This window comes from Oncorhynchus mykiss, chromosome 21, assembly GCF_057628025.1.
Source record: "Oncorhynchus mykiss isolate SJ-2025 chromosome 21, ASM5762802v1, whole genome shotgun sequence".
Classification (NCBI taxonomy): Eukaryota; Metazoa; Chordata; class Actinopteri; order Salmoniformes; family Salmonidae; genus Oncorhynchus; species Oncorhynchus mykiss.
The window spans coordinates 19694751-19722505 of record NC_143042.1 but is presented as its reverse complement, the minus strand read 5'-3'; the positions used below and the strand labels follow the sequence as shown (position 1 = coordinate 19722505).

The following is a 27755-nucleotide window of genomic DNA, read 5'->3' as shown; positions in this document are numbered from 1 at the left end:
CACACCTGCTTAGGCCTGATCTGCCTGGTCATGTCATGGGAGCTGCCCTGGGCTAGGAGCGGGATGGATAGGGAGAGATGGGATAGCTGCAGGGAGATGTATCATGTGATAGCTACAATGGGGTAGCTACAGTTCAACCATGTTAGACCTATGGCTGAAATGTTGAAACTATCAGGAAGTTAATAAATACATAACTTCTTTGTGGGAGTCAGCAAACACACACTAAGCAGACAGATATACTTGGTATGGTCTTTCATGGTATGGATATTTTTTTGTTTGTTTGCTTTGCATTCAGCCCCATGCGTGATTCACCATGTTCTATGGAGCAGCACAGTCTCTCTGTGGGTATGTGGAGTATATCTGTAACCGTGTTCTCTTGGTTGAACCTCTGGGCTCCTCCACATCTCCTTCAAGGCTTTCCAAGGGCCACTCAGCAATTAGCTTTCTTTGATCACTTGACTAGCTGAAAGATATTGGAGCCCAGGGCCTGTTATCATTTCAGCCTGATGGAGAAATAGATGATTTCCCAGAGTTCAAAAATGCCTGGTTACGACTGTAACCGTGGTTCTCTGAAGGAACTGAGTGAGACTGCTCACTCGATGGGGAATCGCTGAAGATACTGAAAGAGAATCTGTGTACTTTCGACATTGGCTCTCTTGACTGAACTTCCTGTCAGGGTATTGGGTGGTGGATCCCCTTGTGAGAGAGCACAGAAACACAGGCTAGAGGTCAGTGTACCATCAAAAGAGTTTTACGAGAGAGTTCTACAAAATAGTTTATCAATGAAGACGGCTGTAGAGAACCTTTGAAAAAGGCGAATCTCTTTTTCAGTGTCATGGTCAGATTGACATCCACAGATGAATCCAAATATGAATGCTTCTTCTCCAGCGAGGCGGTACATGACCTCATCTACTGGGTCAAGGCTATGAAGAGAGAAAAGATTCTGCACTTATCAAACATCTTACATTGGAATACGTAACGGAGGCTTCCGAATAAAAGAAAGATCTAACTCTATAAGAAACGGTGTGATTCAGATTCAAAGTGATTCCCTTTGTAGTGTGCAGAGAATCAAAATACAAGGTACATAAAATAAGAGAGGCAACAAAATAAAAAGTCCCCACGCCATGTTTAAAAAAACACAAACGCCACTGAGAGCGAATATCTTACGGCCAATGTTAAAAAAAAAGAAAAAAAAAAAAGAAAGTAAAACCCCAAACCAATAACACAAAGGAAAGAACAATCACTTGTGTTGGTTGAAGCAATAATGACAAAGGGCACAAGGACACTGTGATGAGGGGTCTGCGTTGGGTCCCATTGGGCAGACGTCAATTCGATACCAATTTCACTGTGGTTCAACGTAATTTCATTGAAACGAAGTGGAAACAACATTGATTCAACCAGTGTGCCCAGTGGGGTGTGTCAGTGTTCCTGGGTCCTGTGGAACTGCGAAGGAGCGAGAGGGGGAAAAAAAGAGCCTGAATGACCGACACAAAAGTGGAGAGATTGAAAGAAAGAAAGACAGAAAGAAAGAAAGAAAGAAAGAAGAAAGGAGAGAGATGAAGAATATGAAGAGATTATTATTTTCCATGACTGAGTATGAAGCTTTTATTCAGAGCTACAGGGTTCTATGTTAGACTTCCCATTCCCTCTTCCTGGGGTAGCTAGCAAATCTTCTGATGGGTTTGTGTGTGTGTGTGTGTGTGTGTGTGTGTGTGTGTGTGTGTGTAAGTGTGTGTTTGCCTCCATGCGTGTGTGTGAGCACACTCTGTATCAACACTGGCCCTCCTCTCCCTAGTCCCCAGTCCTCTCCTGAGAACCAACACAGAGCGGACACAGCTTTTTCCCGCCCTTTCATCTCATTGTCCTCGGGAGCTAGTGTTTGTACTGTCTATTCAGTACAGTCCACGTTGTACACCCTGGTTCTGTGAGGGCGGTCAGGTGGATGCGGACCACTTGTATGGCCGGCTGTGTCTTGAGGCTGGCAGTGGGGTCAGTGTTCTGTGGGCCCGTATTGCGTTGCGGGCACCTCGTCAGGGAGAGGGATTCTGAAATGGAAACCTGATCCAATATAGTAGTAAAACAATAAATCCCACCTCCTCCTCAGCTTCCGCTCCCTCCCTCCACCTTGTTTTCTTTAGGCACATGTTACTCCAAACTTCTACAGTGTTGTGTCTAAGTGATTTGCTGGCAACCAAATATCAGGGTCTGCGTCTCAAACAACACCCCAATCCCTGTATAGTGCACTATTTTTGGCCAGCTAGTGCACCACATGAGGAATAGGGCATAATTTCTGACATGAGTCAGAAAGTATATTTGGGAGAGGGCATGAGTTTGGATAAACGTTCCGTTTCCTGATCTTAAGGTCAACTACAATCCTCTCACTCCAACTCCTCCTCCCTTTTCTCTGCAGTCTCCGATTGCTCGACCACTTCCTCTTCAAGCCCCATCTCTTCCCCTTCTGTCTCCTCTACCTGGCCATCTATTGGCTCCTCCTTACTGGCTGGCTCATCCTCCTCCTCGTGGATGGCTGTGATTGGCTCGGCGGGGTTGCTGAGGCAGTTAGGCGCCTCTCTGTCCGGTGTGTCCCGGGTTTCCAAGGCGATGACTCTTGTCCACATTTCGTGGTTGTCCAGAAGGTGCTGAGTGATGGGACAGAACACTCTCCTCCTGCTCTTCTTAAGCTTCACCACGTGCTTCTCTGTAGGGGGTGGAAAAAAATCCCTCAGAACAAAACCTACTACATCTCTATCCCCTTATACTGTACACGCAAACCCTTATCAATACAACCTGTGGACAGGGCTTACAAAGCAGGGTCTGATAACCTGGGAAGACCAAATGCACTTAAGGCAGACCAGGTAGCCTCGTGTATTTGAGGCTTCTGCATCTACTGCTAATTATAAACCGGGTCGTTTGGGTCCTGGATGCTTATTGGCTCACTTGGTTTACTTCTATTAATGTTGGTAACCAGCTTATAATAGCATTAAGGCACCGCAGTGTTTGTGAAATATGGGCAATATACCTTATTTCTTAAATCCACCACATGCATTATTGATGGGCACTATATCAACAACTCAATACCTGGGCCATTTCAAGCTGAGCTTTGATTTCAACAGGTTTCTGTTAATGGAGTTCTTTCAACTCAAAGAAGTTCAACATGAACGTCAACATGCTCTTACGGGAACTCTCAGAGCTAGTCGACGCATCCTCCTCTGCTGTATCCTCCTCTTCCTCCTCTGTCTCTCGTTCCCCCACCTCCTCTCCCTCCGTCCTCCGTGCGTCGGTGGGGTCGACCCAGTTCCCCGGCATGAGGGCGGCGGAGTCGTAGGAGGAACAGAGCGGCCCCACGATGTGCGTGATGAAGGACTCCTGGAGCTTGGCGAGCTGTGGCGCAGAGCGGTCCATGAAGGGGCTGATGGGAAGGCCCAGACTCGACTCCTCATCGCCCTGAGGAGTGGTGCATTATGGGTAAACATGGCAGAATGTTAGATATAAGCGTCTGAAAACCCACCTCTTCACAAAGTATTTTGATCCATCCCACAGCACCCCCCTTTCACCCCCCCCCCCCCCAAAAAAATTTATTATAACCTTGATTTTATTAAATACTTGTACTTGTCTTTTCATACTAGCACAGACTTTTCTGATAGCTACTTTACTGGGAATAAATGTACTTACAATGACTGTGATATCTGGTTGTCTCACCTAGCTATCTTCAGATGAATGCAGTGCACTAAGTCGCTCTGGGTAAGCACTTCTGCTGAATGACTAATGTAAATATACTATGAATGACCTCTTTACGTCACCATTTGGCACTGAGGAAAGTGAGTCAATCAATCAATCAATCAATCAACCAGCCAATGACATGAGGGAAATTAGAGTCAAATGCAGGGAGTCACAGCTAAGGTACTAATACACAGAGAGAGAAAATGACGTTCAGAAATGATGTAAAAACTGCATTCTAGCTGATGGTAGAAAACACATCAAAATTTGTAACTCTCATTTTGTTCACCAGCCCGTCTCAGTCTCTAAACTGGTAAACCAACAGCGCGCAGAGCCTGTGGGATTAGCAACTGAATAATCAAAGCTTCAAACTGGGTCAAGAACATATACAGCAAAAGGCACACGTCTATCTAGCTCGAGGAAGCCTACAAGTTCATCTATAGGTCCAGTATTGGCTGACTGACAAGATCACGTATATATAGCAAAGTAATACATAGCCGAATACATATATATGTGTCTGTTGACGTCAGGGGCTTATACACTCGAAGTGGACCGCAGCAGGCAAGGTCTCTTGTTGCCATAGTAACCAGTGGAGCTTTCGTCAGTCAGTGCAGTGGACTGAAATGAGTGTCTGAAGTGAAGAGGGGGAGAGAGGGAAAAAGAGAAAGATGCGCTACTCTAGAGGGGCGTATTGAACCATTAAAACGTCTTCTAAAGACAGGTGTCAAGGAGAAGGTAAAGTTACAACTCAACCACTGATACAGGGTCAGATCTTTAAGATGTTTTCACTGTGTTAATGGTCAGCGTCAGGATTGTGGGTATGCTCCTTCTGACCATAGTGTGTGTGTGTGTGTGTGTGTGTGTGTGTGTGTGTGTGTGTGTGTGTGTGTTATACCTGTGCATGCCTTGACGTATAGTGCAGTCAGTGCAGTTGAATGCTCTGTGATCTGATGTGTTGCTACTGCTGCATCTCCGTCTATGTGAATGAGGGCTGTCACTGATGACACAAGTAGGTCAGCAAAACTGCAGTACAACAACACTTCTTCTCTCTCTCTCTCTCCCTCCCTATCTTTTCCTCTCTCTCTCCTCGCCGTCTTTCCCCCTCTCCCTTTCACTGTCATTGTGTCTTTCACCTCCCTCCCCCTTTATCTCTCTCTTCCTCCCTCTCTCTCCAAAGACACAAGCAGATCTGACATTTGAACGAGGGTTTGGGTTTTATCATTGAGTGAGCTCAGGCTTTGAAGAGACAGACAGACTGCGCTGTCAATCACAGTAGCACTGATGAGACCCTACACCCTTTTGGTGCCCCGATCACTGTAGAGTGACATATTGTGCATTTTGTTTGTCAACACATCAACAATCTAATTGTCTCTCCATCAATGCCAGGGTTCCCATTTTGAATAGATGATGCATTATGCAGTACATTGCCTACATACAAGGACGGTATGTGTTACATCAACGTTAATGATGAAGACACAGAAGAACAAAAGTAGTTCAACATTTCAGTCAATAAATAAAACCTCTCATTGAGTTCCCCCAACCAGTCCACGTATTACATGGTCAACTAATCATCAAGCCACTCATTAGTTAAACGTGTTAGTTCCGAAATACGTCAAATAAGTGGACTGGTTTGGGGTACCCAAGGATGGATTTGGGAAACACTGGCATAGAATATTCCAGAACTGGTAGACCCAGTATGGCCACGACTCCACATCAGAGAACTTTGATTTGAATGGGAGTATCCATTGGTTCTATCTATTCTGATGGGAATTGTATTAACGCCCATTGTTTACGTTGCCCATGCATCGTCAATGGGCCACGTGGTGCATTCTGGGCAATTCTGGGACAAGAAGAGCACTCCTTCAAGGAGTGGATGGGAGTCAATTGGGCGCTAGTTCAAAAACCCAACATAAGCATAAATAAGTACAACATTACAAATCTTTCCGAGATGTGAGATAATTTACTTTGTCCCTGCAATATCGTATAGCTTTGGAATCGTGACATTTCGTACTTTTGAGGAAAATAGGCAGGTTTGTCGACTCATACCAAGAAGGGATTGCATGACGATTAGCTTAGCAACCACGCGACACAGCATGACACGTGAACGCGATTGGTCGACAGTCTGCCGAGTGGGGCGTTATATGCTCCTCCATTCATTGCCCAATACGATTCCTATCTCCTCCTTTCTCTAATATATCAGCCTACACACTGATCGCTTTCTGACATCTTAAGAGTCGCTCTTCCTGATCAGCGGTGTGGTTGCTAGGCACTCGTCCATCTCTGACCAATGAGCAGCATTGCTACTGGAGAGTGGGCTGTTTCCAGGCACCTGTACCTCTTCACACTGAGCAGTACTGTGATGGACTCATGAAGTGGCCTGCCTTCTATTTTATTCCCAAGAGGAACCCATTTCAATGTCATTTGATGAAGAAATATAATTGCCCCTCTACACCCTCTCAAGTCTGTCATAGCTATTTATGCAGAAGGTAGTGTAATGACCATTTTATGATCAGGCAGTTTCATGGGGGGAAACTGCCTGATCAAGAAAGACAGCAACAACAAGGCAACTGTATACATGTCGTCCCCCACAAATTATGCAGCGCCCCCCTTGGACCAATCATTGTAATTATGCAAATGTCGGATCTGCATGGCAAGATGCATCATTCACCCAATTTCCCCTCTGGGGATCAATGACGTTTATTTAATTCAATTCGGGTCACCCTAGCGGTGGCTACTGCTCGCTAGCATGAGGACGAAAAGTGCAATTCCTGCATTTGAGGTATGTTTTCTGATGCACATCTCATGCCGGCTCCACGGTGTCTTACTGTAACCATGATTGCATTCTGACCCCAGTGCAGCTCAGTGTAAACAAGCGTAACGGTAGGGTCGGTATCTTCTGGCAAAACCTAGACCTAATAGATGTACCTGTTCATAGAACTCATTGACGATGCCCTCGGTCCACTGTAGATGCAAGTCCTTGTGTTTCAGTGGGCCGTTGATGTCCGCCAGTTTGATGCACATCTGACACACCAGCAACCGGTCGTTCTCATTGGACCAGTCGATGCCCGAGCAGCCATCATCACCCACCTGGAGAGAAGCAAGGGTTAAATGAATCTCAAATGTCTTTCCTCGTGTCCTCACATCCTCTATCCCTACCTCCTTTCAACCTATCAGAGAGAAGCCAGGAGAGCGTAAGAGCAAACAAACCTCAGATCTTCTCCTACAGGCTCGTTACTGACATACTGTAAGTTGTCCATCGCCAGAGAAAATGACACAGCGCCTCAGTCCATTCAGCTGTAGATGCGCTGTACATCAAAGAGAAATGTATAGATTAGAAGCTCATGACCATCGGTTGTGTTTACCTTGGCGTTGAACTCTGCCAGGAAGTCAAAGTGTTTCTTGAGGTCGGTGGCGAGGATGGCCTCGATGACCAGGAAGCGGAAGCGTTTGAACTCCACATGCTCCAGGTTGCCCAGGAAGTTGTACTCTGGCCGCGACATGAACAGGTTCCAGGCCGACGCAGCGTGGTGGTTCTCTAACACCGAGCGGTCGTTATATAGCACGGCCTACAGGGGGAGACAGAGAGCAACGCGTCACTCATTAGTTATCATTGGTGCATCTCAGTGGTCCCTTTTGTCTTCCTCCATTTATCTCTTCAGTGATCTGAGAAGAACACAAGATAAGAAAGTATTATTGGTGGACATCTACCGGGGACTTTGCTTTCACCTTTCCAGTTCCTTTAGATAGATCCATCCATCCATCCTCTCCCTCTTCTTCCTCCCTCCTTCCCTCTCTCCCTTCCTACCTGAGGAGCGCTAGTCGCCACGAGGAAGGCGTTGGTCCGTCCAGGGTGGTCGTAGTCGTGCATGGCTGCAGCCACATACAGAGCCATGAGCTCCAGGGATGGGATGAGGCCAGACAGACATCCATAACCCTCCTCCATCACCGCAGACATCTTAGAGACCAGGAACCCTGTATGGCCTATATGGCTGGGGGTGAGGAGCCCACTGTCAGAGTCTGGACACACACACACACACACACAGGGATAGAAGGGTCAGAGAGATAAATGAGGTGAGGGGTGACGGTCATTGTCGTAACAAATCAGAAACCTTAGCACAAAACACTTGGGTCAATGGGTGTTGTGTGTGTGCGCGTTAGCGTGCTAATGTGTGGGCAAATGTGTATATGGGATAACATGAGCATCAGCAAACAACAAGAATGACAGACAGCCAGCCACCCTGCCCCTCAGCCATCAAAGTAGGCCATCTGCCAGCCCAGTCAGACAGATTTTGTGAAGAACAAACAGATCAAGATCAGCGTGTTGACATTGGTGTCTGTTGTGTTCCTCTGGAAGAGATAGGCTTCTATGGAAACAGCTCTACATAGAGAGCGAGAGGTAAAAGAACTGTTGATGACTATGAACTAACGGTCATCTGATCTCACTGGAAACATTGTTCTGGGAACTTCCACAGCCTCCGGTCTGCAAACTGTAAGGCTGATTGATGTAATTATGCCATTTCACATAAGCTACTGATGTGGTTGGTGTGTATGAATTAATATACAGCAGCTAATTGAGCCCCAGAAGGATGCCATCAGCAACAAGCATACAACAGTAGGCTTATAGACATAGGATATTAGCCTCCGTCAGAACACAAAGGAACGGAGAATGGAGGAAAGCAGTGTGCGCGCACGCGTGTGTGTGGTTGTGTGTGTCCGTGCATGTGTGTGTGTGCTTGTATTTGCATATGCGCGTGTGTGTCCTCACCAGAGTCAGAGCTGTGGTCTGTGAGGAGGTTGGGCAAGCCTGGCACGGCCTGGGTGGTGAGGTACCACACGGCATGGAGCACGTCAGTGGCATGGATCCTGTTGTGGTCTGCATGGGGAGGGAGAGGAAATGCCAACTGTAGTACTAACTTAGTCCACTGGATGATAATGATGCCTCACAAACCATACAGAGACAGGTGGAGGTAGAGGGAACAGAACTAGTGCTGTGATTGCATTGAGAAAGCCTACCACTCCCTCTTGTGGATAGAATAGGCAGTGCTACCACCACAGCTGCACAGAGTTTGGATTACGGTAGCTTCAATCAAATGTTTTTGATATTCTCGAGTACTTGATGTAACTGTGTGTGTATTTTCAAAGCATATTCACATCGAGGATTGATGGTAACGTTTGCTCACATGGGATGTCCCTGTATCCGTTCTCCAGAGCATGGAAATAGTTCATGAACTCCCTGACAGGGATCTTGAACGTCTCAAACAGTCCCGTGTCCTCAAACAGGCGGTAGGAAACCTGGAACACACATAGAGCAGCCTTATCCCATCCACCTAGTTGGCCTCTTCACACCTGAAGCTGTGATCCTGCTCATGGATCTTTCCCCGAAATGAGTCCCCTTTGCGTCCCTTTGATATTTTAAGTAGAAATCGTGCACCAATATTGAATTAAAAGCCTGTTATATTAAATGAAGTGCACTTTAATATAGACCAAGTGAAAAATTCCATACATCTGATTGGTTTATATGATTAACGACTTTCTGAAAAATTTTGCCTTTTGACATGTCCCTCTGTGTATAACCGTGTGAGAACTTTGGGTCGACGAGGGAGGGGTGGGTGGAGAAAGTTATATAAGGCCATATAGGTCCATTAATACAGAACTCGTAAAGGCCCAGTGCACAACCCCAGCACCCCTACTCCCTGCGGCTATGCCTCTGTGCACCGTCTGTGACTTCTAGCAAGATTTTAACTCACTTAATCCCAAAATGTTCACCATCATCGTAAAACCGTGGTAACTTTGGCGCGTCGATAAAGTCATTTCTCAAGCGTTTTATTTATTTCATGTGATTAAAGGTCAGCCCTGCTAAGTGAACCCGAATTCTCGTTTTAATGTGGTGAAACTATTCCTTTTAAAAATTTGTTTCAAAAGAAAAATGTAACATTTAATAATCAAATCATAGCGTAAAACAGTGAGCTGGTCCTACTCTTTCTGGCCATTTCTGGTGTTTTGTGGTAGGAAACTGAGTGGGTCGACCGTAACACGTCAACCCTGTTACCCACAGATAGACAGACAGGCTAGACGTGTTTTAAAATAACTTTCCAGTGAAAAACTCCCTTTTAAGTGTATAATCTGTTCCCTCATAACCAATTCATGTTGCTGACTCATCCTATACTCGTATTTGTGGGCAAAGCATCAATTGGAGAAGAAAAACACATCGTCAACCCTGTTACGGTCAACCCTGTTACGGTCAACCCTGTTACTTTATTTGGCACTTAATTGGCACTGTTATTATCTATGCATAGTCACTTAAATAACTCTACCTACATGTACATATTATCTCAATTACCTTGACACCGGTGCCCCCGCACATTGGCTCTATCCGGTACCCCCTGTATATAGCCACATTATTGTTATTTACTGCTGCTCTTTAATTATTTACCTCTTATCTCTTACTTTTCTTTTAGGTATTTTATTAAAACTCCATTGTTGGTTAGGGGCTTGTAAGTAAGCCTTTTTCACTGCAAGGTCTACACCTGCTGTATTCGGCGCATGTGACAAATAACATTTTATTTGATATTATAGTCATTTTTTATGAACTTCTTGAGATGAGAACATGTTTTTTATTAAGTTGAACATGTGCTATTCATGACAGAATGTTAAAATCAGGTGAAATAGAAAGTTGTTTTTCACCAAGATACACTTCCGAAATGGAACTCATTTCGTGGAACGACCCTACTCCCGTCTTGGTTTACAGTACACTGCAATTCCAATTACTTGTAACTCCTGTTTCAACCAGTAGATGGCAGTGTAATCCCACCCATATCTCACAGTGCTTTATTCACAGGCATCCCTCGATGGCCAAATCGGTGAGCGGATTCCTCTGTCTATCAAAGCCCCTACATTTTGGAATAGCTGTTCCTGTCAGGTAAGAGGGGCAGACACCATTGAGGCTTTTACATCACGTTTAAAACCCCACCTTTCTAGCTTGGCCTTTAATCAGTGACTGTTTAAACATCATATGTGTTTTATGCTCTTTTTATTCATACTTTTTACTGCTTCCTGTTTGCTTTAACTACTTTTCATTGCATTGTCGTAATGTATTTTCTTAATTGTGTTGCGATTTTAAATGCATTTTAAATACAGTTTGGTTTAAAGTCTGAGCCATTCTCTCTTGATTCACGATAGACTGTTTTCACCACAGTATTCTGACTTGTTTACCTATCCTTACCTGGATGGGTCTGGGTTTTTATCAATTGGCTCTGCAGTAGCTAACCTTACCTGGCTGAGGATGCAGCCTAATCTCCACCCAGTTAAAAACTATCCTCACCTAGCTAAGTCTCACCTGTTCTCACCTGACTAAGGCTGTATCTATCCTTACCTGGCTGAGGATGCAGCCAGACTGTCAGTGTGTCTTCTCCGCCAGGTTGAAGATGTGCTGTTCTCACCTGTACTCACTGGTTCTCACCTGGCTGAGGCCTGTTCTCACCTGGCTGAGGCCTGTTCTCACCTGGCTGAGGCCTGTTCTCACCTGCCTGAAGCCTGTTCTCACCTGCCTGAGGCCTGTTCTCACCTGCCTGAGGCCTGTTCTCACCTGCCTGAGGCCTGTTCTCACCTGCCTGAGGTCTGTTCTCACCTGCCTGAGGCCTGTTCTCCCTGCCTGAGGCCTGTTCTCACCTGGCTGAGGCCTGTTCTCACCTGGCTGAGGCCTGTTCTCACCTGGCTGAGGCCTGTTCTCACCTGGCTGAGGCCTGTTCTCACCTGGCTGAGGCCTGTTCTCACCTGCCTGAAGCCTGTTCTCACCTGCCTGAGGCCTGTTCTCACCTGCCTGAGGCCTGTTCTCACCTGCCTGAGGCCTGTTCTCACCTGCCTGAGGCCTGTTCTCACCTGACTGAGGCCTGTTCTCACCTGCCTGAGGCCTGTTCTCACCTGCCTGAGGCCTGTTCTCACCTGCCTGAGGCCTGTTCTCAGCTGGCTGAGGCCTGTTCTCACCTGGCTGAGGATGCATCCTGAGCGGCCGTGTGTTTTCTCCACCAGGTTGAAGATGGGGAAGTTCCAGCTGTTGAGTTGAGTCATCAGAGGATCCAGCTCTGACATCACCAGAGGCTCTGGGTCCAGGATATGCTGTGTGTCCTAGAGGTCAGGGGTCAGGATCAAGGGTAATTTCAAGTGGCTATGGGTAATAGTATGTTACAAGTAGGGTAGTGCACTTTATAGGGAAATAGCATGTTATTTGGTATTTGCTCTTCGAATCAAATTCATAATTTCATAATGTGTTGATTTATTGATATTGCAGCCATGAAATGTTTAGCATATTTGTAGACCCATTTTCATTCCACTCAATGCATTTCTATCGAGGAACCTACCTCTAGAGGTGGCATTAGGGGTTGCAAGACGATGCCCTCAGGCTGGTACAACCTGCATCCGTCCTGGGTGTCCGAGGGCTTCTTGGCCCCCTCCCCGTCCTCCTCGTTCTGTGCAAAGTCACTGCTGTCACTGTGGTTGGTCTCGTAGGTGCTCTCACAGTCTGACGACGCCACTGCCGGGTCATCTTATAGGACAGAACACATCAGGGGTCAGGGGTTAAGTCAGGTGGTTGACACGCTCACAACGTGGCAAATAGAAATGTAACACTAAGAGAGAATTCATATATGGAGAAGTAGATAAGTGTCCTTTTACTACCTACCAGGGTGAGGTATTCTGTCCCCTTTGTCCATAGATCCCTCCCCATGGCTCAGCCTGCTGTACGGTCTACCACAGCTGAGAGAGGGACAAAGGACAGATAAACAAAGGATATTCAAAACATGTAAACAACTACGATATGAAAATAGGCTCTACATTTATATCTAATGGGAGAGGAGAAAAGAGAACAAGAGGATAAGCGAAGAGTTAACCACATCAGTAGCGTTAGAGGAAACAAGGCCAGATAAAAGGCCAAAGAGTCCAGGTCAGTGATCACTTCTCACATCATCAGACCAGCTGTTCTAGCTGAACCAGGATCAACGACATTCTTCCTCTCAACACAGCCAGAGCCAAGGGTGTATATTTGTATTTATTAAGGATCCCCATTTGCTGCTGCCAAGGCAGAACCTGCCTTGTTGATAGTGTTGTTAAGAAGGCAGAGCAGCGCTTTATTATGGACAGACTTCTCCCCATCTTAGCTACTGTTACATTAACATGTTTTGTCAATTACAGTTTACATTCCAGGGTTACTCCAAGCAGTTTAGTCACCTAAATTTGCTAAATTTCCACATTTTTCATTACAAGATTTAGTTGAAGTTTAGGGTTTAGTGAATGATTTAACCCAAATACAATGCTTTTAATTTTTGAAATATTAGGATTTATTTCTTGCCACTATTCTGAAACTGACTGCAGCTCTTTGGTAAATGTTGCAGTAATTTTACTCCCTGTAGTAGCTGATGTGTATAGTGTTAAGTCATATGCATACATCGACTTTGCTCAAAGCCAGTGGCATGACATTAGTAAAGATTGAAAAAAGTAAGGGGCCCAGACAGCTGCCCTGGGGAATTCCTGATTCAACCTAGATTATGTTGGAGAGGCTTTCATTAAAGAACACCCTCTGTCTTCTGTTAGACATCGGTAACGTCAAAAGCCACTCTGAGGTCTAACAAAACAGCTCCCACAATCTTTTTATCATCAAGTTCTCTCAGCAGATCATATCCACTCGTGCAAACCATAACAAAACGTTTCACAATGGAAATGAGAGTTTCTATCGGACAAGTTCAGGTACAATAGGTCCCTCCCTGTTAGTTTCCGTTTGGTTCCTAGTGAATACACCGCAGTACTCCCTTCCCATGTCTCTCTGGCGTGAGTCCATATGCCTCAGAGAAAGTCTCTATCTATTTCTCTCTCTTTTGACTGTCTCATCTCTCTCTCTGGTGTGAGTCCATGCGCCTCGCTCCCCCTCCATATGCCTCGCCCCCCCCCCTCTCTCTCTTTGACCCTCTTTCTTTGACTCTCTAACCCTCTCTTTCTTTGACTCTCTCCCCCTCTCTTTCTTTGACTCTCTCCCCTCTCTTTCTTTGACTCTTTCCCCCTCTCTTTCTTTGACTCTCTCCCCCTTTCTTTCTTTGACTCTCTCCCCCTCTCTTTCTTTGACTCTCTCCCCCTCTCTTTGACTCTCTCCTCCTTTCTTTCTTTGACTCTCTCCCCCTCCCTCTCTCTCTCTTTGACTGTCTCACCCATCTCTCTCTGGCGTGAGTCCATGTGCCTCAGATGATCTCTCTCTCTCTCTCTCTCTCTCTCTCTCTCTCTCTCTCTCTCTCTCTGGTTACTCATCTCTCACCCTTTGTAAGACACATGCACACGGAACAGACACACACACAGGACGATGAAGCAGCATGATGCCGTTAAACAACGTCTCTTCTCCGACTCAGCGAGGCTGAGCTTAAAGCTACATGCACGACTTCCTCAGTCTCTGCTTCCGTGTCTTCTAGACAGCGCTGCCAATGATCAGTGAAGTAACGGGCAAGAATGCCACATTCAAGCTTTTCTCTGTGTGTATGTTCTGTACCTCTTTGTGACAGCAAAAAGGGCAGTGTCTGTGTTGTGTATATCTGTAAGTACGTGTACGTGCTACCTGATGCAGAGAGATGGTGGCCCCCAGTGCGGTGTGGTGGAGCTAGGTGCACTGATGCTGTGTGTTAATGCTCTGTGTGGGGCCTGGCGGTCCACGGGCCTCTCTCCCTGGCTGTCCGCAGGGTCCGGTAGGTCCACAGAGCAGGACTTGGTGGTGGGGCTGGAGACAGGGGTCCCCTGGACCGGAGGGGAGTGGCAGGGAGAGGCCAGAGGAGATATATTGGAGGGGGGGTAACCTGGAGATAGAACAGGGTTATTAGGAGGGAAACATGTTCAACTAAATGTAACAAATCAGATCACGATTTAAACAAAGACAAAATAGAAATTGCACATACGGCCCACACACTTGCACACATGCACCGACACAGGCACACACTGAATGGACAGAGAATGGTTTGACCCATTTCTTGCATCTCTTACATGGCCCCATAACATTAGAATCATTCTAAATGACCTGTTCTCTTCTGATGGACTAAACATATCACTCTCTGTTTGTCACGCAAAGTCTACACACACTCACTCACACACCTGGTCTGGTCATGCGTCTGTTGTAGAGGTGGTTGGAGGTGGCTGAAGCAGAGTAGGAGGCAGACATGGAGCGACTCTTCGAGATGGTGAGCATTACAGAGCTGTTCCACGACTCACTGTTCACCATGCTGGAAAACGGGATATCAAAACCTCAGTAAGTCACAATGCTCTAACACACAGGATGCCACAACCACAGTCTGTCTGCACTGTCTGTTGAATGCTGTTATGGTGAACCGTGTTGCTTTTCGCAATTAAACAGAGCATCTATTCAACTTCCATTGTCCCTGAAGAGTGGCAGATCAGACACTACCATAACACAATCACCTCCACAACATGAACCCTCCACTCTTAGAAAAAAAAGGTGCTATCTAGAACCTAAAAGGGTTCTTCCACTGTCCCCATAGGAGAACCCTTTGAATAACCCTTTTGTGTTCCATGTAGAACCATTTCCACAGAGGGTTCTACCTGGAACCAAGAAGAGTTCTGCTATGGGGACAGCCGAAGAACCCTTTAGGAACCCTTTTTCCTGAGAGTGTACTGGGTGGTGACCCCAGCAGTATTTTAATCCTGCTCTGACATACAGGATAAAAATCTCCCTGGGACATTTATTCTAGAATGTTTTGTCTCCAGGAAGCCGCCAAAGAGCCAGACTGAAGTCTGCAGATACCGATCTGACTTCAGGATTAACTGTTACACTCTGAGCTTCAACCAATATCTCAAAAAGAGGAACAATTTAGATGATAAATAATAGCAGCAAAAGGGATGTTGTTTTGGCCAGAACAACACAAGATTGGTCCCCGGAGAGTACAGCCAGTTCTGAGCCTGACACAGAGTGGAAATGGAATGAATCACAAAACTGGTGTGCATTATCATCTGTATGTCTCAAACAATCCTATCATCTCAGGTTAGGTGGTTTATTCTGCATATTTCTTACCCATATCCAAACCTTTAGGATCTACAAAGTGCTATGAGGTAGGGGTTAGAGAGTATAAGGTAGGAAGTAGAGGACTAGGGTCAGTTCAGACTGCTGGATGCTAAAAACGCAGTCTCTGTACAGATGAAGGCCAGCTGCCTTGGAGGAGCACTCCACAGGACTGGAGCCACAAACAGTCTCCTTCAAAGACAGGCATACACATAGAACATCCTACGTTCTCCAGTTCAAACTCCCACATGACCCATCCATCATTCACCACTTAAGAAAATATATCAGTGTTGCACGTGCATTATAGGTCTAATATTTCACTATGACGGGCCGTAAAGGAGGAGGGTTTACAGCTGGGGAGGGCCTTGTGCTGGCCTCAGGATGACCCCTACGGGAAGTTACTCGAGCAGCAGGAAGCAAGTCGGACGTCTGGATGTGGAGAGAAATAAAGACGAGCAGAGAGAGAGAGAGAGAGAGAGAGAGAGAGAGGGAGTCTATCGAGGAGGAGAGGGGCTGCTACCTGCATGGCGGTTGACTAAGAGTGAGATAGGGAGAAAAAGAGGGAAAGACGAAGGAAATGTGAGAGAGAGAGGGAGAGAGATGGCGAGAGGGAGAGAGAGAGATGGAGAGAGGGAGAGATGGCGAGAGGGAGAGAGAGAGATGGAGAGAGGGAGATGGAGAGAAAAGGGTAGTAGAGGATAGTGCATGATACCTGCATGGTGGACTGTCATGGAGGGGTTTGATGCTGGCAGAGCGGTCTCTGCGTACAGGTCCTGGTTCTATGGTGGGAAGACCTGTAGCTGAGGTGGTGGTGGTCCATGTAGAGGAGATCCTTCTCAGCAGGCCTGGAGGCAGGCTCCGTCGCAGACGCTATAACACACACAATGTTGTGGGTTCGGTCCAGCTCTCTGAACAGCTAATCAAATCAAATGGTATTGGTCACATACACACATTTAGCAGATGTTATTGCGGGTGTAGCAAAATGCATCTACTTGTAAACATTTGATTCTCTACTCTGCACCGACAACATCCTGGACGGGAGACCAGAGGTCAACCACTACAGTACAGACATTATGAAAGGAGAAGAACATTTGAGGTAGGCAGATGATGGTTTTCCGGTTGATAAGGGAACGTGACAGATGGAAGACCTGGAGGAATGTCCTCAGAATCATTTGGTCGGAAAAGTGTTACTTTTCAACCACAGTCAAATTTGGCAAAACAAATCTGTGCCAGGTCAAATCTTCCAATGACTGCATGATTCATTATTATCAGTTCAAATAACATAACACATGCTTGAGAGATTAGTTTGAATGAATTTTATTTTGTGATGATACAAAGCATACTGTATAGTATAGTATTAACTTAATCTTAATGAAACTAATTGTATCCATAACTTGGTAGATATGTTTTAAAGTAGTGGATAAAAGCACCATTGTTCATTGACTAAAGAGAGAGAGAACAGAACCAGAGAAAAGCCTTGCTGACAGGAACATTAATATTTCACTCTTTCCTGGGCTGTGTGTGTGTGTGTGTCTCCCAGCATATTAATCCATCTGAAACACACACACCCTGTGCACACCCTTATTTAGTCTCACCTCTGCACTAAGTGCCTGCATGCATTTTGAAGTGCTGGCCTTGTAAAACATTAAAAGCTTTCTGTGGGAATGTCTGTCAATGCTCACTACATGATAGGGTCTGTCCAGCATGGGGAGGTGAAGTGGGGATGTGTGTGGACGAGGTTGAGAAGAGTGTGTGTGTGTGTGTGTGTGTGTGTGTGTGTGTGTGTATGTATGTACACTCCACAAATGTCTTGTTAACCAACTATAGTTTTGGCAAGTCAGTTAGGACATCTACTTTGTGCACGACACAAGTCATTTTTCCAACAATTGTCTACTGAGATTATTTCACTTATAATTCACTGTATCACTATTCCAGTGGGTCAGAAGTTTATATACACTAAGTTGACTGTGCATTTAAACAGCTTGGAAAATTCCAGAAAATTATGTCATGGCTTTAGAAGCTTTGATAGGCTAATTGGCATAATTTGAGTCAATTGGAGGTGTACCTGTGGAGGTATTTCAAGGTCTACCTTCAAACTCAGTGCCTCTTGGCTTGACATCATGGGAAAAACAAAATAAATCAGCCAAGACCTCAGAAAAACAATTTTAGACCTCCACAAGTCTGGCTCATCCTTGGGAGCAATTTCCAAACACCTGAAGGTACCATGTTCATCTGTACAAAGAATAGTACGCAAGTATAAACACCATGGGACCACGCAGCCATCATACCGCTCAGGAAGGAGATGCGTTCTGTCTCCTAGAGATGAACGTACTTTGGTGCGAAAAGTGCAAATCAATCCCAGAACAACAGCAAAGGACTTTGTGAAGATGCTGGAGGAAACAGGTACAAAAGTATCTATATCCACAGTAAAAACGAGTCCTATATCGACATATCTTGAAAGGCCGCTCAGCAAGGAAGAAGCCACTGCTCCAAAACCGCCATAAAAAGCCAGATTACGGTTTGCAACTGCACATGGGGACAAAGATCGTAATTTTTGGAGAAATGTCCTCTGGTCTGATGAAACAAAAATAGAACTGTTTGGCCATAATGATCATTGTTATGTTTGGCAGGAAAAGGGGGAGGCTTACAAGCCGAAGAACACCATCCCAACCATGAAGTATGGGGGTGGCAGCATTATGTTGTGGGGGTGCTTTGCTGCAGGAGGGACTGGTGCACTTCACAAAATAGATGGCATCATGAGGTAGGAAATTATGTGGATATATTGAAGCAACTTCTCAAGACATCAGTCAGGAAGATAAAGCTTGGCCGCTAATGGGTCTTCCAAATGGACAATGACCCCAAGAATACTTCCAAAGTTGTCGCAAAATGGCTTAAGGACACCAAAGTCAAGGTATTGGGGTGTCCATCACAAAGCCCTGACCTCAATCCTATAGAAAATGTGTGGGCAGAACTGAAAACGCGTGTGCGAGCAAGGAGGCCTACGTGACTCATTTACACCAGCTTTGTCAGGAGGAATGGGCCAAAATTCACACAACTTATTGAGGGAAGCTTGTGGAAGGCTACCCGGAACATTTGACCCAAGTTAAACAATTTAAAGACAATGCTACCAAATATTAATTGAGTGTATGTAAACTTCTGACACACTGGGAATGTGATGAAAGAAATAAAAGCTGAAATAAATCCTTCTCTCCTATTATTCTGACATTTTCACATTCTTAAAATAAAGTGGTGATCCTAACTGACCTAAAACAGGGAATTTTTATTTGGATTAAATGTCAGGAATTGTGAAAAACTGTACAGTTGAAGTCGTAAGTTTACATACACCTTAGCCAAATACATTTAAACTCTTGTAGTAAGCCTCCCCTTTTCCCTCCAAACATAACAATGGTCACTGGAATTGTGATACAGTGAATTATAAGTGATATAATCTGTCTGTCAACAATTGTTGGAAAAAATAATTTGTGTCGTGCACAAAGTAGATGTCCTAACCTCCGACTTCAACTGTATGTATGTATGTATGTATGTGTGTGTGTGTGTGTGTGTGCCTCCCAGCATATTAATCCATCTGAAACACACACACCCTGTGCCTCCCGGGACAGCCTTGTCACCCTACTCTTTCTAAAGCCTCTCTCTCAGGACCATGGATTAGTATTTCCATTGGTTATAACATGAGTACAGTCATTGTCGTCCTTATGACATTTACATGACCTGATGGTGAGATGGACACAGTGTGATTGGCTCACAGACTCAGCGTCTCCGAGCAGGATTTAAAGGGTTACAGAGGTCCAGATGTCTGATGCTATCGAGGTGAGCCATGTCTCTTCCAGTTACTCACAAAGACAGTCTGTGTCACAGCCAAGGGGGAGGGGTCAAGTCTCGTCCTATCAGGGTCAGGCCCACTTCCTCATATCAGCCCTGGTTTGTGTCTAATAGGCTCTAAACATTACCTCATTGAATCTATTCTGAAATCTATCTGGGTCTAAAAGCATGGCAATACTACTTTGCTATGCATAAGGTTCTAGTAAATTAAACTATATTGAACAAAAATATAAACGCACAGTACAACAGTTTCAACTATTTTACTGAGGTACAGTTCATATTTGGAAATCAGTCAATTGAAATCAATTCATTAGGCCATAATCTATGGATGTCACATAAGTGGGCAGAGGCACAGCCATGGGTGGGCCTGGGAGGGCAAAGGCCCATCCCCTTGGAAGCCAGGTCCACCCACTAGGGAGCCAGGCCCAGCCAATCAGAATGACTTTTTCCCCACAAAAGGGCATTATTACAGACAGAACTACTCCTGAGTTTCATCAGCTGTACGAGTGGCTGGTCTCAGATGACCCCGCAGGTGAATCCGGATGTAGAGGTCCTGGGCTGGCATGGTTGTGAGGTCAGTTGGAGGTACTGCCAAATTCTCTAAAAACAATGTTGGAAGCGGCTTATGGTAGAGAAATTAACATTACACTCTCTGGCAACAGCTCTGGTGGACATTCCTGTAGTCAGCATGCCAATTGCATACTCCCTCAAAACTTGAGACATCTGTGGCATTGTGTTGTGAGACAAAACTGCACATTTTAGAGTGGCCTTTTATTGTCCCCAGCACAAAGTGCAACCAACACATTATATGTTGCGTTTATATTTCTGTTCAGTATATTTAATACAATTCATCCATTTCAGGTGACATTTTCCATATTATGCCATTGAGATATACGCCTGGGATGCTGTTTTTCACTACAGTCTAATACAAAACATTGGTTTGGCTGCATTTGTCAGAGGAAAAGGTTTTGGGGAGAATTCAAGCTTAAATAACTTCTCTAATCTAACACCATTATCATCAGAGGTACACACTGCATTTAGCAAGTCTCTCTCTGTCTCAGGCCCTTAGACTGAGTTAACAACCCCCCCCCCCCCCCCCCCCCCCCCACACACTCACACACACACACACCCACACACTCAGAAGGGGTATCCAAAAAAAGAAAACTCCAATATTCCGGAGTAGCACATCTCTTCTCTGGAATTTCAGAAAGTGTTTCGTCTAGCAGACCGAGCTTCACGACGTCGAAGACGGCTTTTATACAAGAAACAGAGATGGAACTGCACAACCAGACATCCCCAAAAACAAACCCGTTTTCTGATCAGAGGGGAGAAGTAAGGAAGTAAAGGGGCAGTGTACTGGGTAGCAGATGTAAGGGCCTCACCTCCTCACTACGACCTTCTCTAAATTGTGTTTTGATTACTTTTAACCATCAGAGAGAAAGGGGGGGGGGGGGGGGAGACGGACACTTAAGTTGGACGGACACTGTTTTATTCAGATAGACTGTGTTGACACAGCTGTGGAGAAACCCAGATAAAACAGCAGCAGCTCAGGAACCAGATGCTCTCAGTGGTGTTTGTCTGTACTCAGAAACAGACAGAATGTCACCTTTAATTCACAGAGTGAGTGGAGACCAGAAATGTGGTCAACAGTCTAGCTAGGAGAGTAGAGCGCTACAGTATCAGATACAGTAGATGGTGAGATGAGACAGAGGGGTTAAGGGGTAGTGGGGTCTAGACTGCTAAACATAGGCGTGGGTAGCAGTTATAGGGAGTAGGGTAAGGGTTTGGGGACCGATACACGTGATATAACGAGCTATTTGTCTGTAAAGACCTGGCTGTTATGATATAATGACCCCAGAGATGTAATTTAATGGGTACACAGTAGAGGTCGAGCGATTAATCGGCATGAGCGATTAATTAGGGCCGATTTCAAGTTTTCACAACAATCGATAATCGGCCTTTTTGGCTCCGATTATGGCCGATTACATTGCAATCGGCGAGGAAACGGCGTGGCAGTCAAGTTAAGTTGCTAGCTAGCATTAAACTTATTTCATAAAAAAATCTATCAATCTTCACATAATCACTAGTTAACTACACATGGTTGATGATATTACTAGGTTAACTAGCTTGTCCTGTGTTGCATATAACCAATGCGGTGCCTGTTAATTTATCATCAAATCACAGCCTACTTCAACTTCGCCAAATGGGTGATGATTTAACAAAAGCGCACTTGCGAAAAAAGTACCATCGTTGCACAAATGTACCTAACCATAAACATCAATTCCTTTCTTAGAATCAATACACAGAAGTATTTTTTTGTATTTTAAATCTGCATATTTAGTTAAAAGACATTCATGTTAGCAGGCATTATTAACTAGGGAAATTGTGTCACTTCTCTTGCGTTCAACGCAAGCAGAGTCCCGGTATATGCAACAGTTTGAACCGCCTAATTTGCCAGGATTTTACATAATTCTGACACAACATTGAAGGTTGTGCAATATAACAGAACTATTTAGACTTAGGGTTGCCACCCGTTTGATAAAATACGGTTCCGTATTTCACTGAAAGAATAAACATTTTGCTTTTTCGAAATGATAGTTTCCGGATTTGACCATATTAATGACCAAAGGCTTGTATTTCTGTGTTTATCATGTTATTATTAAGTCTATGATTTGATGTTTGATAGAGCAGTCTGGACAGCGATGTTTATGACTTCAAGCCTATCAACTCCCGAGATTAGGCTGGCAACACTAAAGTACCTATAAGAACTTCCAATAGTCAAAAGTATATGAAATACAAATGGTATAGAGTGAAATATTCGACTCGTCATAATTCCTGTAATAACTACAACCTAAAACTTCTTAACTGGGAATAATGAAGACTCATGTTAAAAGGAACCACCAGCTTTCATATGTTCTCATGTTCTGAGCAAGGAACTTAAACATTTATTTAACTTGGCACATACTGCACTTTTACTTTCTTCTCCAACACTGTGTTTTTGCATTATTTAAACCAAATTGAACATGTTTCATTATTTATTTGAGACTAAATAGATTTTATTTATGTATTATATTAAGTTAAAATAAAAGTGTTCATTGTTCATTCAGTATTGTTGTAATTGTCAGTATTACAAATATATGCATAAATATCGGCCGAGTAATCGGTATCGGCTTTTTTTGGTCCTCCAATAACCGGTATCGGTATCGGCGTTGAAAACTCCTAATCGGCCCACCTCTAATACACAGCATACACTGTGCATTATAACGATGTTCATAGTTGACTAGCCACAATGACTAGTGCAATGCTTGGATGTCTATGAGCCATGCCACGAGCCCAATGTTTTTCCCTGACCTGAAAACAACGAAAAACTGGGCCCTAGCTACAGCCTACATAACTCTAACTACATCAGTGGAATCCATAAAGAGTTCAATGAGGCTGTTTAAGCTTCTCTGGGTATCCTGCATAGCATCACACACGCTTTATTTAGTCTCACCTCTGCACTAAGTGCCTGCATGCATTTTGAAGTGCTGGCCTTGTAAAACATTAAAAGCTTTCTGTGGGAATGTCTGTCAATGCTCACTACATGATAGGGTCTGTCCAGCATGGGGAGGTGAAATGGGGATGTATGTGTGTGGACGAGGTTGAGAGGACTGTGTGTGTGTGTGTGTGTGTGTGTGTGTGTGTGTGTGAGAGAGAGAGAGAGAAGTGCTAACTAACAGAAAATATTAACATTCAAGGCGTTCTCATTGAAAATGTAGTTAATTAAAATCGGCAGAATGAAAAATGTACAGATTTTTCATGCACGCACAAAACCTGTGTATGTATGTGTGTATGCGTACATACGTACACATGTCTATAAAAGTACAGTAGCCTTTACCTTTGGGATGGCCAGTTTCTCTCTCTCTGGCCAGTCCTCGGAGTCGGAGCAGGTGTGTGTGTCGCTGAGTGCCTGCAGAGGGTTGATTCGAGGCCGGTGCAGCGGCTGCAAACTGATCTGGGTACTGAGCAGGTTACTGACAGCCCGCAGGGAACTGCAGGTGTTGGGGGGCAGAGAGGGGTCTGCCAGCAGGTCTGAGATCAATCCATGGGCTTCCCCCATCACCGCTATGTCCACCACCACACCGGTACCCGACGACTTGAGGAAGAGAGAAGGAGAGAGGGAGAGAGGGGGGTGGTGGGGGTGGAGAGAGAGGGGGGGAAGGAGAAGGGACAAGAAGCAAGGGAGTGTAGAGGAGAGAAAGATGGTGAAAGAGAGTCAGTTGGCGCATCTCCTGTTCAGGAAAGCTGACGCGGTGCAAAGGTGACGCTATCACTATGCTAGGCAGACGTCACCGCATGCTGACGCACACCGATTCTGCCTCTGCCCTGATACGTACTGTACCTGTGTGTGGGGAGGGGGAGATTGCAGAGGAGGAGAGACAGAGAGGGCCAACAATGAGTTTAAGAGAGAGGGGGGGGGGATATGAAAGGGAGTAAGGGGAGAAGGAGGGGACATGATATCCTCCTTTAATTAATTGAATCTCTAAGAGTGTCAGAGAAAACACAACCAGTGGGTAAGGAGGAAGGCTGTCTCAATCTTTGTGATTCATCCTGCCATTCCTTGGAATCCACATTCATCCCATACATATCCCAGGACAGTGTGTGTGTGCGCGTGCGTCTGTGTCACTCCAGCTCCCATTGAAAACTGGGTATTGGCAAGGTCATGATAGAATAGTCAGGCTAGTGGTTGCTGTGGCAACAGACTAGCTTCTGTGGGTCACACACACACTAAACAAGATGTTTGTGACAGGGGCCTCTATGTTTTGGCAGCCAGATGCATCCACTCTGATATCTGACATTAAAGCAGACAGGAAGCCATGTCGGGGAGACAGTTTCACAGCAGGACACTGCTCTTCAATGGGATGTCTTTGCGTCTGCAACACGTTATCCATTTTGGAGTCCGTGGAGGTGGGATCTTGCCAGTGTAAAGCCGGAACTAAAAAAGACAGCTATAGCTCAATACAAAACTACTGCTCAACACACAGAGACACATATAAAGAAAAGGCATAGAACGTTCAGACCAAAAGCCAGGCTACCACACTGGTGCTAGCACTAGTAAAAATAATATTTAGATACTGTAGATCTTGTATTAAGATGATGGAAGAGCAGCTGACATTGTTTAGTCTCTAAGCATGGAAGCAGCTAATCTTATCCAAGACAACTCCATACGAATCCATACAGCTGTGTGTTCTGAGACACACACACACACACACGCACGCACACACTCTTCTCTTTTGTTAAAATACATTTTACTATTACTTAAGGGGCTTTCACACCAAATTGGATTGATGTGTTTTAAACTTAAAAAAAATATATATCTTAGTTTGGTTCATTTGGACTGGTGTGAGCACTATCCACACTCTATCCAGCGCACTAAACAACGCACCGTGGTTCACTCCAAAAGGGTTGTCTTGGTCCCGATTCAATTCGCGGTGCGGTTCACTGTAGTTGAGAACGCAGTCTGGACCAAACACGGGATAAGAACCAAAGTTCCGCATTATTATTGGTTGTTTGACTGCGGGCATTTGATGAAATACACACATGGTAATTTGAGATCTCTGAAACATTCTGCAAATGGCAGGGCATTTGTGAGCGCAGATTCTTACTGCAGACATTGAGAACTACATAATGAAAATGTATGTTTAGTAGAAACAAGTATGATACATACTCAAATGTACTGCTATGATGATGACTAGGATTCGACTTCAAAGTAAACACTAATAAGATCAGCGATGTGCTGGATGTAACAAATCCAACCACAGTTTATTGGTCACATACACAGACTAGCAGATTGCAGTAGGTGCAGCGAAACGCTCGGTGTTTCTAGCTCCTACAGTGTAGTAATACAACATCAACCCAATACCACTTTACAAATCATCCAGAAAGTCCAAAACAAGAAAAAAAGTTGTATCTCCTATACAGTAAACATGTATCCAAAGTATAGATAGCATGCTTTAATAAAATTGCATTGGCTAATGCAGTACTGTAATATATACCATTTACGTAGCAGACAGTTTTACCCAAATTGACAACAGTCCACACATTTTGGTATGTGACGCCATTGGGAATTGAACAAACAATTATGGTGTTGTTAGTGAATGAACTGAGCCACGTACAGGACCACTACATGCCATCCCCATGAGTCTACCACCCTCCTTATTTAACTAGGCAAAACAGTTAAGAACAAATTCTTAGTTACAATGATGGCCTATCAAGGAACAATGGGTTAACTGCCTTGTTCAGGGGCAGAACGCTCTAACCACTAGGCTACCTGCCGCCCCATGAATGAGGAATGGAATGATATCAATTCAGACCTACAGTATGTCAGGCTTGGATTCGCCATGCCAAAAGGTTTATCCCCAGGTGCATAAACAATGAGGATATTTACTGTGATTTCGATGAGAACCTACGGCCAAATGCTCAAGACGACTTGATGCCAACTAACGCCTGCTAAATATGAATATCAATATAAATATCAAATATTTCATTTGATAACATTGCGACATATATGTCTTCAATGATCACACATGGGATATACATTTTGGAAATGTGATGTTCAGTCTATAATGGGGAGTGCTAGTGTATTGCCTAATGTGAAAACAGTGTAATGTACTTTCATTTACAGTACTGTAACATACTACATTCAAAGGGTCATTTTTTTTGCTATTGGATGAACTGGTTGTTAAAAATAACTACATTGAGAAGATATCATTATGCTGTGTTTTGGTGAGGGATCCTATGTGCTCGTTTATATTTCACAGAAAACACGTTTTGAATCGGTGCTGGTGTGACGAAAGATGTCGACAAACAAAATGAACGCACAATGAAAGGGTTTGAATGCAAGACGGGCTGCGCTACAAGTGCTACCATTTTGGCATTTAGAACAATAACCACATATAGTACCAAAGCGATTGAAGAAACGATGATTGCCACGACATGGCACGGCCTCCCGTGTCTTTCCACGTTGAAAACAAAACAACTCTAGTCAACGTAGCACTGTATTGTTCTTAAGGGGATAATACACTCCAGCTAGTAGTGATCACAGTAGTTAACAAATAAATAAAACACATGTATTTAACAGCGCAAACCCTTCCCTAACCCAGACTGCACTGGGCCAATTGTGCACCCCCCTATGAGGCTCATGATCACAGCCCGGGTTGTGATACAGCCCGGGATCGAACCAGGGTCGGTAGCAACGCCTCTAGCACTGACATGCAGTGCCTTAGATGGCTGCGCCACTCAGGAGCCCCTTGGAGTAAGAGAGTGGTGGAGTCACTGGAGACTGGACTAAACTAACACATCATAACAGTACACTGTTAAGAGTACTGATCATTGCTGTCTGGAACATCTCCCGCTTTGTGACCATGCTTCTGTTGCTGTGTGTGTGTGTGTGTGTGTGTGTGTGTGTGTGTGTGTGTGTCTGTTTACGTGTGTGTGACTGCTCTAACTCCTACAGAGGTGATAATTGTATAAATAACCTAGGGAGTGATGGGAGAGGATGAGAGCAGCCTGGATAGCAGTGACCATCTCAATCACACAGGGACAGTAGAGGGAGTCACAATAACACAACATGACAACTCCACAGCAACCTGTGCACCGCCCAATGAGTGTTGAGACATTCAGTGGAAGAATGGAAGAGCTGGTGTCTTATGTCGAAACCCCCTGTATCCGTCACTTGTGCAATCTGAGGGACCACACAGCAACATCTCATTCTAGAACCGAGGGTTGTGGAACTCTGTTCTATATATCACAAATAAGACAAGAGGGACAGATGGTGTTTTTTTCTTGTTTCAGTCGTTAGACAAAACCTTACAATAAATCCACGTTGAGTTTCCGATCAAAAATCAATGGAGCAGAGACCCACATACCACTGTGTGTGTGCTCCTCTCTGTGCGTGCCTGAGACCACCCGACAGCAGTCGCCAGGGCGGATCAATGTGTTGACCTGGTAACCAATGCAGCGCATGCAGGTCATCCAAGCCATGTCAGAGCAGACCCATAATGGGCACCTCCTGTCATAGCAGAGTTGGGCCATAATGGACGCCTGGACGCCAGTTGCCTGTCAATGTCAACATGCCGCTCTCGCTGCAACAAGATCTCATAGTTTCCCTTCGAAATTC

At 44.9% G+C, this 27755-nt stretch overlaps 1 protein-coding gene across 2 annotated transcripts in view; it reads right to left on the bottom strand.

The window, feature by feature from the left end:
- Window positions 1-1397: 1397 nt before the first annotated feature.
- The window catches only part of LOC110501052 (cGMP-inhibited 3',5'-cyclic phosphodiesterase 3A), a 72960-nt gene continuing 46602 nt past the window's right edge, over window positions 1398-27755 (bottom strand). For both annotated transcript variants that reach the window (XM_036957576.2, XM_036957577.2), the window contains 14 exons: window positions 23475-23732; window positions 16470-16627; window positions 14836-14963; window positions 14309-14543; window positions 12395-12468; window positions 12075-12259; window positions 11701-11841; window positions 8898-9009; window positions 8483-8590; window positions 7523-7734; window positions 7080-7283; window positions 6643-6804; window positions 3177-3444; window positions 1398-2698 (listed from right to left, as the gene is read on the bottom strand). In XM_036957576.2, the coding sequence (XP_036813471.2) occupies window positions 2379-2698; window positions 3177-3444; window positions 6643-6804; window positions 7080-7283; window positions 7523-7734; window positions 8483-8590; window positions 8898-9009; window positions 11701-11841; window positions 12075-12259; window positions 12395-12468; window positions 14309-14543; window positions 14836-14963; window positions 16470-16627; window positions 23475-23732 (2565 nt within the window). In that variant the 3' untranslated portion in view covers window positions 1398-2378. The remainder of the gene's footprint in view (window positions 2699-3176; window positions 3445-6642; window positions 6805-7079; window positions 7284-7522; window positions 7735-8482; window positions 8591-8897; window positions 9010-11700; window positions 11842-12074; window positions 12260-12394; window positions 12469-14308; window positions 14544-14835; window positions 14964-16469; window positions 16628-23474; window positions 23733-27755) is intronic.